Raw genomic sequence first — 16232 nt, 5'->3', positions numbered from 1 at the left:
CACACACACTCACACTCATGCGGCAGCTCACGAACACAGCAAACAGGAAGTGTAAGAGAGAGGTGCATGTGAGCACAATGAGGAAGGCGGCTGCTGCTGCTGCTGGTGTGTGTGTGTATAGATGGGACTTGTGTTTGTGTGTTGTTACATGTGTGTTTGAGAGGTTGTATGTGCATGTTGACCTCTGAGAGGAAGTCATCTGTTTGGCGTGTTTGTTTTCATGCTATTCCCACACTTCTGAGCAAGGTGTCTTTGTTTGGGCGCCCTGGCTTTGTTCACTATTGTCGCTAGAGTTGGACGACTACTGCTGGTCACTGTAACACCCATTCAAATGGATTTTCCAATCCTTTAAATCCACTGACAAGTCTGAATAAAATTTCCACTGCAAATAAGCAAACAAGATCAGCTGCTGTCAGTACTTTGTATGTTGCTAAGATTCAGTCTTAGCATGTTGAAGCTAATGGGAATGTTATTGTACAGTAAACAACCACCCGTTGCATATCGGTATCAAATTATGGGAAGAAGAAGAATCTACTTAAATGAATGGAATGATTATACACGTTCTATATCAATTTATGCATATCAACTACATTCTACAAAGTTCACGAGGTCCACAACCCTCACCTGTTTGCTGCATCTCGTCACTGAGGGAAACACTGACCTTACTTCCCCCTCCTGCTTTGCAAGTCATTTACATGTTATCTATTAGTGTGCCTCTGAATTCCCCTTTTCTTTAAGGCAGTAAACACAGATTGTATCAAGACAACATTTGCTAATAAGAATTTAAAGGCTTTTATTAAAGACAACCTGTTGGAAAAGCTCAACTTATATTATTTCAATGCTTTAGAATGTAAGTTGTTAGAAAACATTTCTTTCAGAAGGAAACCTTTTGAAATCTATCTATAAGCCAAGAGCTCCCTTATGTTCCAAACCCCTGACTTGACTCTCAATAAGCCTTGGGCCCCATTGAAAGTGTTTTTCTCAATAAAACAAAAACCAAAAACCAAAACAGTTTATCTGGACATATTTTCGCCAAGATGCCTTTTTACAAGCATGTAAACACAGAAATCTGACCCAGCATCCCGATCTAACATCCAGAAATCACTCTGTCCTGTGAGTTTCTGACCCCCAGAACAAAATCTCTACGTTTATTAAAAACATGGTGGTGTCAAATCATTGACTGAGCGGCCTCTGTGTGTGGATCGTTACTCGGGTAGCTTCTATCCAGCATTCAGACTTCAGCAGCTGCCTCATGACTGTTAAAACAACGGAGTTATACCTCCACCGTCTGGGTAAATACACAAAGCCTCTCTGCAGAGGCCGAGCCGCCATTTCCTTCTACAAACACAAGATGGCGCTGGTTACTTCCACCATTCAACAGGTCTGCAGCCTCACAAAGCTCGATAGAGAGGCAGGGATGTAATATGGTTCATCTAACCAGCAGATAATTATTGTCCAGCCCGAATGTTGCTTGAATGAGTCTTAACGGCCATTTATGAAATATTGGGGCACTTTTACCGCGCAGCAGAGAACACACGGCGAAGGCTGGTTGCTGTCAATAAAATAAGGATGCTGCTGCAGTCATGACACCTGCATCACATGCAGAGGCGACCGGTTATATGATCAAATCATCTGCACGTGGAGCATTTGAAGTTCCACGTTATCACAAGTATCTATTTTACTCTATGGATTTGTTGGAACATCGTGGTTTAACACACTGGTCTTAAGCTGTGAAACCGTAATTTTGTCCATTTTTGATTGCCTTTTCTTTCGTTCATGCGCAATAAGCCGTCTGTAAATGATGGTCTTGTCTTGTCGCCCAGGTGAAGGTGCGGTTTAGCTGGCCAATTATCGTCCCAGTGGTTGTCTTGTCGCGTTAATTTGCGCATCCCCGCACGTCAATCGTCTTCCTGGTGCGCCACCAGTGGATGTCGTTGTTCCGCCTGCGCGGTGTCCCCGCTCGATGAGCTGACCTAAGACCGTGTGCCAAAGCAAGATCCGTTCCTCACTTTCCTCTGCAGACAAGTCAGAGAGAGAAAGAGAGAGAGAGAGAGAGAGAGAGAGAGAGAGAGAGAGAGAGACGAGGAGTGGGACTTGCTATAAAGACACTAGCGACTCTTAAATTTCTGCCGCTCCTTTATTTTTACGCAGGAAATTTGAGGAAACAAATAGTCTACCTACAAAAGGGGGCAGCTGTTATTTGCCGTTTGAGAGAGAAAAGTAGTCTACCGTCGCCGGTGTTATTAAATTATTATCAGGTACAGTGAGTTTTATAAAAGACGTGGTGTGAGTGAATGTGACTTTATATCACAGTCAAGTGTCAAATATCCACATTCAGCCTGAGTGTGTTTTTTCCCTCATGTCATCACCAAACTTTGCTCTCTCTCTCCTCTCTCTTGCTCGTTGTCTTCTGTCCTCTCCCTCCAGCGGCAGACACACTCGGGGACCGAAGGACCTACCATGAGAAGGGCTGTGGATGCTTTGCTCGCTGTGCTGCTCACCGTGTCCCTGTCGTGCCGGAGCACACTCGGCGGCTACGGGATGGGTCTGTTCGCGGCGCAGACCTCTCCCCCGGACCCCTGCTACGACGAGCACGGCAACCCGCGGCGCTGCATCCCGGACTTCGTCAACTCCGCCTTCGGGAAGGAGGTGAAGGTGTCCAGCACCTGCGGTAGGACTCCCGGCCGCTACTGCGTGGTCACGTCGGCGGAGAAAGTGGACGAGAGGACCAGAAACTGTCACACCTGTGACGCTTCGGACCCCAAGAAGTACCATCCGCCCGCGTACCTGACGGACCTCAACAACCCGCATAACCTCACCTGCTGGCAGTCGGAGAACTTCATCCAGTTCCCGCAGAACGTCACCCTGACTCTGTCGCTTGGAAAGAAGTTTGAGGTCACGTACGTCAGCCTGCAGTTCTGCTCGCCTCGACCTGAATCCATGGCCATTTACAAGTCCATGGACTACGGCAAGACCTGGGTACCCTTCCAGTTCTACTCGACCCAGTGCAGGAAGATGTACAACAAGCCCAACCGGGCTGTTATCACCAAGCAGAACGAGCAGGAGGCTGTGTGCACGGACTCCCACACCGATATGTTCCCTCTCACCGGCGGGCTCATCGCCTTCAGCACGCTGGACGGACGACCGTCCGCGCACGACTTCGACAACTCCCCGGTGCTGCAGGACTGGGTGACGGCCACCGATATTAAAGTCATCTTCAGCAGGTTGCACACGTTCGGTGACGAGAACGAGGATGACTCGGAGCTGGCCCGGGACTCGTACTTCTACGCCGTGTCGGACCTGCAGGTCGGAGGGAGATGCAAGTGTAACGGACACGCTTCTCGGTGCGTCAAGGACCGGGATGGGAGTCTGGTATGCGAGTGCAAGCACAACACGGCTGGACCCGAGTGTGACAGGTGCAAACCTTTCCACTACGACCGACCGTGGCAGAGAGCCACCGCCAGGGAGGCCAACGAGTGTGTGGGTAAGTGCGTCCACACTGATGCTGCTGAGGCGCAGGTACTCAGCAAGACTGGTTGGATGGTAGCCGGAGGGGAATAATTACAGTTAAATAATTTAAATAAACCCGTGCATTATTTTCTGCTTAAAAAATCACATTATGATTATAATTATGATTTTATTACGATCTATTAGTTGTAGTTCATTAAATCCAGCCCCTTCACCGTAAATAAAAGGCATGCAGCCATATTTTCTGACATGATGGCGCACGCCAGCATAAAATTAGGTTTAGCCACAAGCAACATGATATAAAGTCAATTTAGCCTGATGCAGGCCATAATGGAGGCTTTTAAACCACTTCAAATGGGGCCACTGAGTCTAATCATCCACAGGATCATTTCGCATCGACATTACCGCTGTAATAAAACGATGCCTTTTAATTTATCCGGAGAATCCTTCAACAAACACGCCGCAATGGTAATTGAACACAGATTTTTTTCCTTTTTTTTTCCTTTCTTTGATCACGTAATTATTTTCCACAAAGAATATCGTTACGGGAAGAAAATATCAAGATGTTGCGGTTAAACTTTAAACGTATAATAATTCGATTTCCTATAAGTGGAGGTTGGCGGGGCGACGCGTTCATCGTATGCGGTTTATTCTAAAGAGCGAGAGAAAAAACGCAGCGAATTTCTGGAGTTGGACGTCGTCATCAGCGTTAATGAAGCGTTTCAAGATGCAGTTCTCAGTATTTTATAAAGGGTTCGATTTTACAGGGGGAATACAAAAAAAAAACTGGTGAATTTCTGATAACTTAATTATGCTGCTTTTGTGTGATGCTTTACTCGAGTTTATGTATTTAATCAGCTGATTGGTGATCGAACTTACTGTTATTAATACAACCGGATATGCGTGGGGATTAAAAACCGAAGAATCCAGATTTCTGAGTTTAAATTGTGACTTTCAGACGCAGGTGTGAACGAAAGAATGATACAGCTTGCAGAGATAATAACATTCCATCACTACACATTTCTAGGCCTAGAATACACATATTCATATAGCTTCTACACACACAAACACACACACACTTGGCACACTTCTGTTTGGTCCATTTTAAGTAATGCAATTCAATGCAGCAGCCCTGTTATGACTTTTGTAACAAATCTGATATTTTAGTTTCATCCACCCCATCAGAAAGGTTCTAATATACACTTTATCTCTTCTACTTCATGTTTCTTATTGTTGTCAAGGCGTGCGCTTAAAATATTATAAATACATCTCAAAGTACTGCGGTCCACTTCAACACCACTGCAAACTGTAACCTCAGAAACAAACATATGGTTCAAGTAACATCCCTCTGAAATATGTGGCTCAGAAATGAACATATTTTTCTTTGTAAAGGCAGAATTTATGGCTGAGCTGTTTTATTAATCATATTGGTTTATGAATTTCATGAATCAAATCTCTGAAATGTGTTTCTGCTTGATCATTCTTTGAAATATCAAGTGGGTTGTTTTGTTTTTTTGTTTTGGATAAAGTTTTTTTTTTAAAATGGTCGGAATCCTGAAGATTTCAGCAAAACAAACAGGTGCAGCAATTGAGGCAAAGATTCCACCTCCTCAGCCTGACACTTAATCACAGAAAGATACCGTCAACTTGTAGAAACACCGACCGGTTGAAAGGGTTTTTCCTTTTTTTTTTTTTTTGTTTCCACGGTGCAGCAGGTTTGCACCACAAGAGGCTCAATATTGTTTGACAGTTACGACAGATGTCAGCCACTCTGACGCGTAGCAGCTGTTTAAAAGGTTTTTGTTTGCTGGTTTTATCCGTTCCGAAAGCTCAGAGATATTCTCACTGGCAGATGCGAACATGTTACTAAATCAACAGGCGCATTTTAGTGGAAATATCTACTGTATTCACTGTGAGTGAAGACGAAGGCCCCTTGACTCTGGAGAGGTTCACAACGTGTTAAAGAAAGCAATGAAACTTTGACAGAAGCTGTTTTCTTTTTTCTTTTTTTTCTAAGTTATGGCTGTCGTAGGTTAACAAAGAGATTTGTAGCCCGTGTTTGCATCTGTGAACTTTCTTTTCTTAAGGAAAAAAGTGTGGCAAACACCGGCCCCATGTGCTGTTTTCTCGAATGCAGATGATCTTTCAGGTTTTGTTTTCTTTTTTTTCAAACCGCAGGCCCAGCTAAATTATTTTCTCTCCATTCTATTAAATCCTGAGTTCCCTACCAGTTGTACTAACAGTGCAACATTTCATTTGTAAATATACATTTCAAACCAGTGTGTTTTTTGGATTTTGTTAAGAGGAGAGAAAAAAGGTGAAAATAGTTAGAAAGTGATGGTTAATAGAGCCAAAAACATATCTCAGTGGCGCTCTTTGATTCAATTTATGAGTGACAAAAAATTGTAAAATACCTGTTTTGCAATTGAGGTTGTAGAGAAAGAACACAGTTTTGGCCTTCAGCCTTCATCAGGGCTTAAGGAAATTAACAGAAGTTCGTTGTATGCATTAATAAAGTGATCAAAACACAAATGTGGAATCAGTAATATGAAAATCTGCAATAATCAGATTTAATACACAAATATATCACTGCCCTGTCATGTAACATCTACTCCCAAATTGAAAGGGACATTCTTCAGCTGCATGGTCTGAAATTAACAACAACAATGGATAGAAATTATTACTTTTATGCATGTGTGTGTGTGTGAAAGCTCAAACAGTGAATATGAGTCACGATGAGTGATTTCTGATGACTGAGTCTGACGCTGCATGGCGTCTCTGAGAGTACCGCCGGCCTCTCGTATGGACGTAGTCATCCAAAGTAGTTCTGGGTTCAATAAAAAAAAAAAAAAAAAAAAAAAAAAAATCGAGGTTCTTTGTGGGGTCAGAACACAAAGTTCGGTCGTGAATTTTTCTCTAGAAAGTGCACTTGGCTGATTGCTTCCATCAGGGTCTTTGGGAACGCTCTTGTCGTGTGCTCCTGAGGTTTGCACCTTGATCCATTTGGCTTATTGGCTCACATGGAAAAGCTTCTAATGAAATGAAAGAAACCCTTCAGAGACTTGTTGTAGTCTTAATTCATCGCAGCAAAGGTAGATTAGCCTGTGTTCAAAAAGTGATCCGTAACTCAAATACTGTTGGAAAGGTAAAGCGGGATAGGGATTGGTTGACATACCCCCCCCCCCCCAACCCCCCCAGACAACTTCCAGCAATGCAAGTTGAGTACATGTAATTGTTAGCCACTCTGTTTTCAAGTTAGTGCAGTTAACTAGAAGTGTTGGGTAAAGGGGAGAAAGTGTCTTGAATAATTCAGGATGGTAAGACAGCTTGAAGGCGTTGAGAATGAGAGGGCTGGCACTGCACCACGGGGGGGGGGGGGGGGGGGCCTGCAGGATGACGACAAATACAAATGAAAGAACGGAACCTAACGGGCAAATAAAGGACACCTATAAACTCTGACATCCACTGTCGCAATGAGACTGTAACGTATCGGAGACTCTCAGTTCTTAACCTTCCTCTCAACCTTGCTGCTGTTACTCCTTTGTGACTGTTTCCAGCAGATGAGTCTCTCTCTCTCTCTCTCTCTCTCTCTCTCTCTCTCCCTCCCTCTCTCTCTCTCTCCAAAGGCTACGCATTATCAGGATAATTTAAACAGGCGTGCCTCACTGCATCAAAATCTACAACGCAGAAAACACCGAGTTCGACTAAAGTGTTCCCAGGTGCTGCTCAGATGTTTCAGACTGTCACAGAGTCAAGTTTGACATCGCTCATCTGATATCCAGTGAAATAATTTGAGTTTTAAAAGCCACAAGTACAAGGGAGATAATGATTTTCAGGTTTATATTTTGTTATTATAGCCTCATACCAGATTTTTGAGGCCAGTTCTCACTTAAAAGAAAGCTGGAACTTCTTCTGTCTAAATAACGGTCACATATTAAGTAGGACATATTACTGTTCAAATCAATGTCAGTGCTCTCTGGTGGACAAATTATGTAATGGTGATACTGTTTTCTTAAAGTTCTCAAGCCGTCTTTCTACTGATATTTCTAAACGCGTGTCAGCCAACGTTTACACCCCCGCCAGCAGCTCCTCAGTCAGCGAATATTGGCATATACGCATCCACCTTATGTCAGTCGTCCTCCGCCAGCCACGCTGCGGTGAATCGGCCGCTTCTGTGAAATCATACGAGATTGTAGCGTGGAAGCTTTGATTGTGAGCAGGTGCAGGCGTTCTCGCCAGTACGCATCGTTGTGAAATGATAGCAGATACAGAGGGAGTAGTACTTGAATACACTGTGAATACACTCCCTCGGGGTCTAAATCATGGTGGATTAATTGCCTTGAGATAACTGTCACTTTGTTGATTAGGTGTTTACAGTCGTCTTAGTCATCAATGTGTACACAATGTTTAATCACCCAGGCTGGCAAAGACTCTGATGTTACAAGAGCTACACAATGGAAGACAGCTTCGTTTGTTTCCTCTCTGTAAGACAGAGTAGAGGGCTAAATAAATCCTTTCAGAACAGATTTTTGCGCAAGAATATTTTAAGAATGATGCTGAAAGATGAGACAACTCTCCTTTCAACTTTCCTCGTTTGTGTAATCTAACATTCACTTGACCAGCCGAATCATTAGAACCACTGGCAGGTTTCGTTTTGACTGTAACACAACAGCGATAAATCCCCATGTCATGAGGATTATAGCGTTCAGTGGTATTTAATCTTGAGAGTTTATTCATTTTAATAGTAATTTGCAGGACCAACATGATGAGCATTGACTGGATGAGATTTTTCATACATAAACAGATCGTAAGATAGATTTTGATGCTTAAAAGAAGACACTACCCCACCCTACAACATATGCACATCAGCCTGGGACTTTAGCGCATGTCATCCTACTAAACCCTGCACATCTCGAATGATCCGCAGACCTTTCCACTGGTGTCCCCAGCTCTTCATGTTGGTTTGATATCTGTCAGACACAACTGAAGGTCTGGTTAATGTTTGAGCAGCTCGCCGTACACCTTCATAAACCGGCATCCTTCATCTTCAAAGGTGCCGGCGGGATGCATTGTTAGTCCCCTCACAGCAAACAAAGATGGGAATAAAGTGACAGACATGTTTTTGCACTTTGCACTGCCTTTCTCACCTTCACTACACCTCCTTCACACACGCAGACACACACACGCACGCAGACACACACACACACACACAGAAACACAAGCACGCACACACCCAGACTTGTCTTCAGTTCTTTTGCAAACAAGGGGGAATGGCCTGTCGCTCACTCCAAGAACCTATTTCCACTTCCCCCTTATCAGTGTTTACGACTCTTTTTGTAAACCACTGCAAAAATAAGTCACACAGTCCAGATGATCATCTCAGCCCTCAGTTGCCCCGTTCTATATTCAGACAAACAGAAACACAACCATCAGCAAGCGTGCACTGTAAGACTGACGGTAAGTTGTAACCATAAACCAGATTCTCTAGGCTTTAGAAGCATGAGGGTTGCATTAATGATAGACGCTCTGCAGCAGGCTGGGGCATTACGCTGCTGTACTGAGGACTGCAAGGATGATTTTTTGTGATTTTGTGTGCTGGTAAAGGTTTGGTTGAGGGGGTTAGCATGCAGCTCACAGTCAGTGTTTCTGTATTCCTGGCATTTGTAGCAAGATAGCTCTCTCAAACCCACGAGACCAAGTCCCAAATCTGATTCCTTACCTTATATATATATATATATATATATACACACACACACACACACACACACACACACACATATATATACACACACACACACACATATATATACACACACACACACACACACACACACACACACACACACACACATATATATATATATACACATATATACACACACACACATGCACATACATATATGTGTGTGTGTATACATATATATGTGTGTGTGTGTGTGTGTATACATATATATGTGTGTATATATATATATATATATATATATATATATATATATATATATGTGTGTATGTGTGTGTTATGCACACACACATACACACTGGGGTGGGGGTGTATCACCCACATTGAGGTAGCCTTTTTGCTCAAACTCCAGCTGTCCAATTTGTCTCTGCTGATGTCAAATATGTTGCTTTTGAAACGTAAAGAACTGGAGGCTTGAACTTTCAACCTCGGCCAGCTGTTGAGTCATGACACAGTTCTGGAGCCTGGCTGCCACTGGTGTGTTTTCACCATTGGTGTGGATATCAACGGTGAAAACACACCAGCGGTTTGTCTATTGATATGCAAGAACGGGCCGAATTTTAACACTTGGGCTCCAGAAGTATATCAAATGATTGGTATGAAGCAACACAACGATATCAATAAACTGGCTGAGACCTCATTGTACCTTTAATAATTTAGGCTCTAATGAAAGCAATAGATGTTACAAATAAAACAGATACTGTTGAGTTTGTGGAAGCCTGGAAGATCTTGAAGCAATTAATGTCAAGATTTTGGCAGGAGCGCCTTTAAGCTGGAATTTTGGAGCTAGTTGTTGCTTGTCATGAGGCCTGTTCAAGAAGCAATTCCGTTTTGATTAAATTCCAGTTATACAGCAAGAATAAACTCTGACAGGCCTTTGAAGACTGGGAATTAGTTTATATTGAAAAATGTTTGAGGATAATACAGTGGTAAGACATGCAGCATACACGAACATTCATCAGTCTGTGTGTGTGCGCGCGTGTGTTTCTACAGCTAGTAATAGTGCCGCTAGTATTCGTCTCAAGTGGATAAAAGATACTTTTCATCACAGTCAATTCTGGAGGTTTCGACAAAGCTCAGGTCACAATCCTTGGGGTGATGGAATGTGTACAGTTGTCAGAGAAAGACAAAAATCTGTTTGGAAATTTCACAGCCTGTGTGTCTGCTGGTGAATTCAGGCTCCCTGGGACAAACTGAACATTTCTGAGGCCGTGGGGTTTGTTTCATTGCTTTGGCTACAACGCATAATGCATTGCAGACTCCGTTCAGCGTGCATGTGCGAGTGTGTGAGCGCACACGGTCTTCTCTGCTCGACCTTGTTTTTGAGAAACAGTTTGGTAGGAAGCCATGCTGCCTCTGAAGGAAAGCCATATTGTGTTACTCTGCTGGCTTCTGGCCTGCACTCACTTCCTCTTGTCACCCTCGCTGGTGCTTGAACTCAGCGTGGACTCTGGCTGTTTTATTGCAATGTCCAGCCAAGCAAGAAAATTGTTATGATCAAAGTTATCATTGCAACATATCCGTGGGCACACAAAATGCATGTGTGAGTGTGTGTGCGCATGTGTGTGTGTATGCGAATCGCAATGACAGTGTTGTCATCCCATCTTTGGCAGCTGGTTGATAATTGGTCTGGCTAATGATCTTTTCTTCTCTTACTCAGCGTGAGCTGTACGTCACTCAGAGAAGAGGCTCACACACTCCCTAGCTGGGGGGGTGCGGGGTGTGTGTGTGTGTGTGTGGGGGGGGTGTGTGTGGGGGGGTATTCTCAAGCGTCCATTTTAAAACCATCTGATTCATCTTTTCAAACCGCAGACATGAAGACGGTCTTTCTTTACAGAGATGACAGCTGTTTCATTGTTTTCATTGGAAGGCGTGCTGTCTGACAGTGCCCAGAGCTCCATCTCAGCAGGCCGCCTTAAGGTGCAAAAAGTTAAATGCATTACAAATTTACCAAACTAGTGTTCAGACATCACTGGGGTGACTCCCAAACATCTGCTTAAATGCTGCAAGCTGCTGAATAAAGCACTAAATGCCCCCCCCCCCCCCCGTGTTCTTGTCATCTGAAAGTTACCTGCTTATATTGTGTGAGTGTTTCCATGTGTGTCTGTTAAATGTGAGAGGAAAAGAGAGAGAGAGAGAGAGAGAGAGATAGTACAAGCACGTGTGAAGGACTCTTAATCAGCTGCCAGGCTGCGGTGGTTGTGTGTTTGTGTGTGTGTGTGTGTGGGGGGGGGGGGGGGGGGGTTGGGGGAGGGGTGTTTATGCAATTCTGTCCAGGATGTGAGCAGCCAGTCAGTGCCTGAGGACACATATGTTAATGAATTAATTGGCGACTTGATGCCATAGTCAACGCTTGTCTTACTAGAGGGAGGATCGCAGTGTGCTGTGGGTTTGGCATGAACCGCAGGATCTGTGTGTGTGTGTGCATGTGTGAGAGCAAGAGAGAGACAGAGAGAGAAAGAGATTGAGCAGCAGAGCGAGTCGATTGTCTGTAATGGCGAGGTTTGTTTTGAGCGGGTACCAGACGATTAGGGGTAATTAAAGCCAACGCCAAACAACCTCAGCATGTGTTCCCACATTAGACACGAGCAACTTCAGCGCCTCACTCATCAACTCGATGAATCATAGCTAGCTTGCCTAACACCAGTATGAGGAGCTGCCACATTTACACCACAGAGTAAACGCTGTCACACACAAGTGACAGTCAGAACCTCATCTGTCCAATTCTGCTAGAATTAAGCAGCAGAGAGGAGTGAAAAAGCACGTCTGGCCCGTCAGCTGAGAGCTTGTTGTGTTTCCTCCGTTCAGATACAACAGCTGGACACAATCTGAAGCTCTCTAAAGAGTAATGTTGAAGAACACTTCACTGCACCGAGCACAGAAGTTGTCTCCTTTCTCAAATTCTAGTATCACCTCACAGGAATTGTAAGAATGGGAATAGATGTTTGAATCCAATAACAACAATGTAACAAAAATGCAATTTCTGTCCAAACATCCAGTTGATCTTACGCCAACACTGACAATTGATTTTTTTTTTTTATCCATTAGTTGAATTACATGGATACTGGATCAGGAAAAAAAAAAAAAAACCAGAGCAAAGTAAAAAAAAAAAAGAAAGAAAGGAAGAAAACGGTACAAATGCGCCACTGGTGGGATGTTTGCTCAGATGCAGTCAGACTTTGCAAGTTTTACAAAATAAACAAATGCTCAGAATTGCAAAAAGGAAGAAAGAACATGATATGGTAGGATATGTGTGAAACACGTGGGTTTAGATGTTTGGAGATTTGTATTGGTGGCATGTTTATAGTGAGTGGAGGGAAGAAAACCAAATTCTCACACTCTTCAGCTTATGACATATTTTGTCTGACCTGTCGTTTCGTCAGGTTACCTTCGTTGCCATGGACAGTTTTCCAGTTATAAATGACAAATATTGTTCATTGTCGTTTGCAGCTTTGAGTTTTGAGGGTTTTTTTTCCTCGCTCTGACGTCTGATCATGGGTTGACTGTGAATCAGTACTCGGTTTTAGTGCTTCCCTTAGAGGTGGAGTTTGGTACCCGACCCTGAAACCAGCATCAGTCGTTCAGGTGTGAAGCTTGACCCTGATCCCAGACAGGCCCGAGCAGTCCTGTATGTTAACAGATGGTCATAAAGAGACCAGCAAACAGGGTAGAAAAACACTGTCTGAGAGAGTGTGTGCCCTGTTTAGTGCCTTTCTGTGTGTGTGTGTGTGTGTGTGTGTGTGTGTGTGTGTGTGTGTGTGTGTGTGTGTGTGTGTGTGTATGTGTGTGTGAAATGATGTGTGTTCAGTCAATGGGAGCTTTTAAGAGTTTAACAATGTGTGTGCAAGTGAGTTTGGAGGTAGCGGGGCTGTTGAGGATCAGAGCCGATGACCTCAGCACCCCTGTGTGGCAGCAGGTTGCTGCACGTTACTAAGAGAGAGGCGAGTGCTGTCAGCCAGAGCAAATATATAATGTGGATGGGAGGTAACCAGAGCAAAGAGGAGAGAAAGTGATTTTTAGAGAAGAGCTGCACATTAGTTGCATTATTTATGAGATGAAATGCTTATATTTAGCAAATGTGGACATGTTTCTTCTCAGAAGAACCAACAAGCCCTTATTTTGCATGTTACATGTAGTCTGTTCACACTTAAAAGTGGAAGGGCATGTTACGCTTCCTCTCCCGTAGCTGTAACAGCACCATCACCAACCTCAACAACAACACAAAACAGATACATGCTTACACGTGAAAGAGCGGGAGCCAGAAATAAAAGAGGAAGGCGGAAGACTTGCAGCAGCTCTCAGCTTTTAGTTCAAGGTGAAAGTTTTGGCAAAAATTTCTCTGGCAACACTCGGGACCACCTAACATGAATGAGAGCACATCAGGCCTGGAGTAGGGCTTCAAATGATTAATGGCTGGATGGAGTTACAGCCGACACAGCAGCTTCTTATGTACATCAGAACCCCCCCCCCCCACACACACACACACACACACACACACATTCATCATATGAATGACGTGTGACACGCTAGGAGCTGCCTCTACTGTTACACTGAGATATTAACATGTTTGCATTGCTTAATTATGTTGGGAGTAGATTGTAGATGCAGAGGAAGGGATGTGAAGGGGATACTCTGGTACACACACTCAGGACATTCATTGCCAACTCATTCTACTGCTCCCTAACCCAAACCTAACTCCCCCTAACTCTAATCTGAACCTAAACTCAGTCCTAGCTTTCACTTTAAAACCTAATCTTGTCATGCTGCTCTTTGAGGGTGTGACAGAAAGTGAAGTCTGCCAAAAATGTCCTCACTCCCACAGTCTCTCTCTCTCTCTCTCACACACACTCACGCACACACACACACTCACACACACAAACAGCATATAAAGTTAGAGAAAGCACCTGTGACAAATCAAGTCAAACAATTTCATTGTGCGTCAAACAACCTCACACACTGCCAGAATTAATTTTTTTTTAAAAAGCCTCCTTGGATGCGTGTGTGTGTGTGTGTGTGTGTGTGTGTGTGTGTATGATTTATCACCAGAGGATTTGTCTTTCCAATATAAGTCACGGTAGTGGCAGCCTGTGCGTGCGTGTTTGTGTGTGTGTGGGCCTGTGTTTGTATGTGCAGCCTCCATTAATACAGCCTGCTTAGAGTCACATGTCCACTCTTAATCTTTGCCTCCATAAAGCTGCGTTTGCAGGCAGCAGGTTGATGCAGTTGCACAAAGAGATCTCAGTCAGTAGAGGTCAGCACAAAGTAGACAGATTTACAATAAACTTGGGGGGAAGGAAACTCCACAAGAAATACACTCTATTATGATGACATGGATGATTTCTACGTCTGGAAATCCAATTTTCCAAATAAGATATTAAACCTTTAAACAGGTGCTGGATTGTAATTCTCTATCTGATGCACCTGTGCTCCATAGTTTTCAACCCTGGTGAAAACATTATTTTCTTTTTAAGATCATACAAAGACAGGATCATCAGGCCTCATTCGTGACATGCTACTACGCACCATCTCCTCCTGACAACTGTGTCACTCTCGTAACTGTCAGTCTCCAGGTTTGCAGAAACTGAGGTGATACTTCACCCACGGTTTTTATTTCCTTCAAGTGCACACAATAGGTGTCTCCAGCTCTCAAAGACATTTTTTCCCTCTCGCATCATTTCTTTGTGACTCCAGATGCCAGCCACGTGTATATAATTGGTGCCAATTCTAGAATTTTTAGTTTGGGTTCAGCTTGATTAAAATAAAAGACATGGATTATAGTGAGCGATGTGCTTGAGAGGTTTTTTTTTCCTGAATGTTTTGGGGCAGTTCTGCTGTTCGCTGGAAGCTAAATATACGCGGTGAGCTTACTGCATTCTAGAGTCACCTACAAGTGTTACAGGAGGGAAAATACTTAGAGCTGTGACTATTTGAGTGACAAAACATACTTTTGAATGCACAATTGCTTGGTAGCCTGGATTAGCGCTGGAGGCTTGCTATTGGGGGAACTATACATATTAAGTCTGCATCATTTGTTTTTTGTTGTTTTTTTTTTAGGAAGAGGTGGACTTACAGTGAATATTTGGGGGAAAAAAGTACACCAGAAATATGAATATGTAAAAAAAGGTTTCCTGGCTTGAATATTACTTTGCAAAGGCGCGATAGTTGCACCGAGGGCTTAGCGCTGCCCGCGGTGATTATGATTGGCTGAGAAAATCAGAAATGTGCTGCAGCACAATGATGGCAGGCAGACTCAGACATTTCTCTTCTCCAACACAGGATGACCAAATTTTGGTGTAACAGTTGGGTTTTTGCCCCATTGGTCCAACATCTGAAGACGTCCTGAGAGAAAAGCTCACCAGAGAGTGAATGACGTGCAACTGTTTGTTTGGTTGCGTGAAGTGGAATGCGGAATTGTGGGGAGGGGAAAGTTTGGAAGGTCATCTCAATTTGCCAGGGGTGACCCCAGGTTAATCCATCACTCATTAGCTCCCACAGATAAGAGCCATAGTAAGGCGAGGGGGTTGCGAATCCTCACTTTCTCTCCGTCTCTTTGTCTCGCTGTGCGCAAGTGTTCTATCTCCTCGCTCTTTCAGTAATGAAGACAAACAAAGAAATGGAAAGCATCTGATAGAATAAAGCCATGCTGCTGTCTCTTCCTCTCACCAACACGTTCACTCCTTATTAAAGCCTTCCCCTCGCTGCTCCCGCTCCCTCTGGGACTATACAGCCAATTAATTAGGCTCTGTGTCCAAGCGAGAGCAGAGAGAAGTTTAGAAAGTGCTGCTCTCAGCTGAGTTAGCTCCTCTGCAGAAGGCCCATTATAGACAGAGACTAAAGCCTTGACTCGGTAAGAGAGGGACGAGGAGAAAAGTGAGGCAGGGGGAGCAAGAGAAGAAGTGAGGGAGGGGGTTGGGGAGGCATATAAAGAGAGAGGCTCTTGACTCAGCGTGCTACCAGCGAGCACTGCTGCTGGGCTGTTTTGTTGCAAGATAAGGGCTGCTTGCATCGTGGTAAATGTGTGTGT

At 43.9% G+C, this 16232-nt stretch overlaps 1 protein-coding gene across 2 annotated transcripts in view; it reads left to right on the top strand.

The window, feature by feature from the left end:
- The first annotated feature begins 2083 nt into the window (after nucleotides 1-2083).
- ntn1a (netrin 1a) overlaps nucleotides 2084-16232 on the top strand; it is a 58855-nt gene continuing 44706 nt past the window's right edge. For both annotated transcript variants that reach the window (XM_086211286.1, XM_086211287.1), the window contains exons 1-2: nucleotides 2084-2258; nucleotides 2428-3484. In XM_086211286.1, coding sequence (XP_086067412.1) covers nucleotides 2461-3484 — 1024 coding nt within the window. In that variant the 5' untranslated portion in view covers nucleotides 2084-2258; nucleotides 2428-2460. The remainder of the gene's footprint in view (nucleotides 2259-2427; nucleotides 3485-16232) is intronic.

Source organism: Aulostomus chinensis, chromosome 8 (assembly GCF_037954235.1).
Source record: "Aulostomus chinensis isolate RoL2024-O1b breed Wild chromosome 8, RoL_Achi_v1.0, whole genome shotgun sequence".
NCBI classification, from domain to species: Eukaryota; Metazoa; Chordata; class Actinopteri; order Syngnathiformes; family Aulostomidae; genus Aulostomus; species Aulostomus chinensis.
This window is presented reverse-complemented; position numbering and strand designations above follow the sequence as displayed.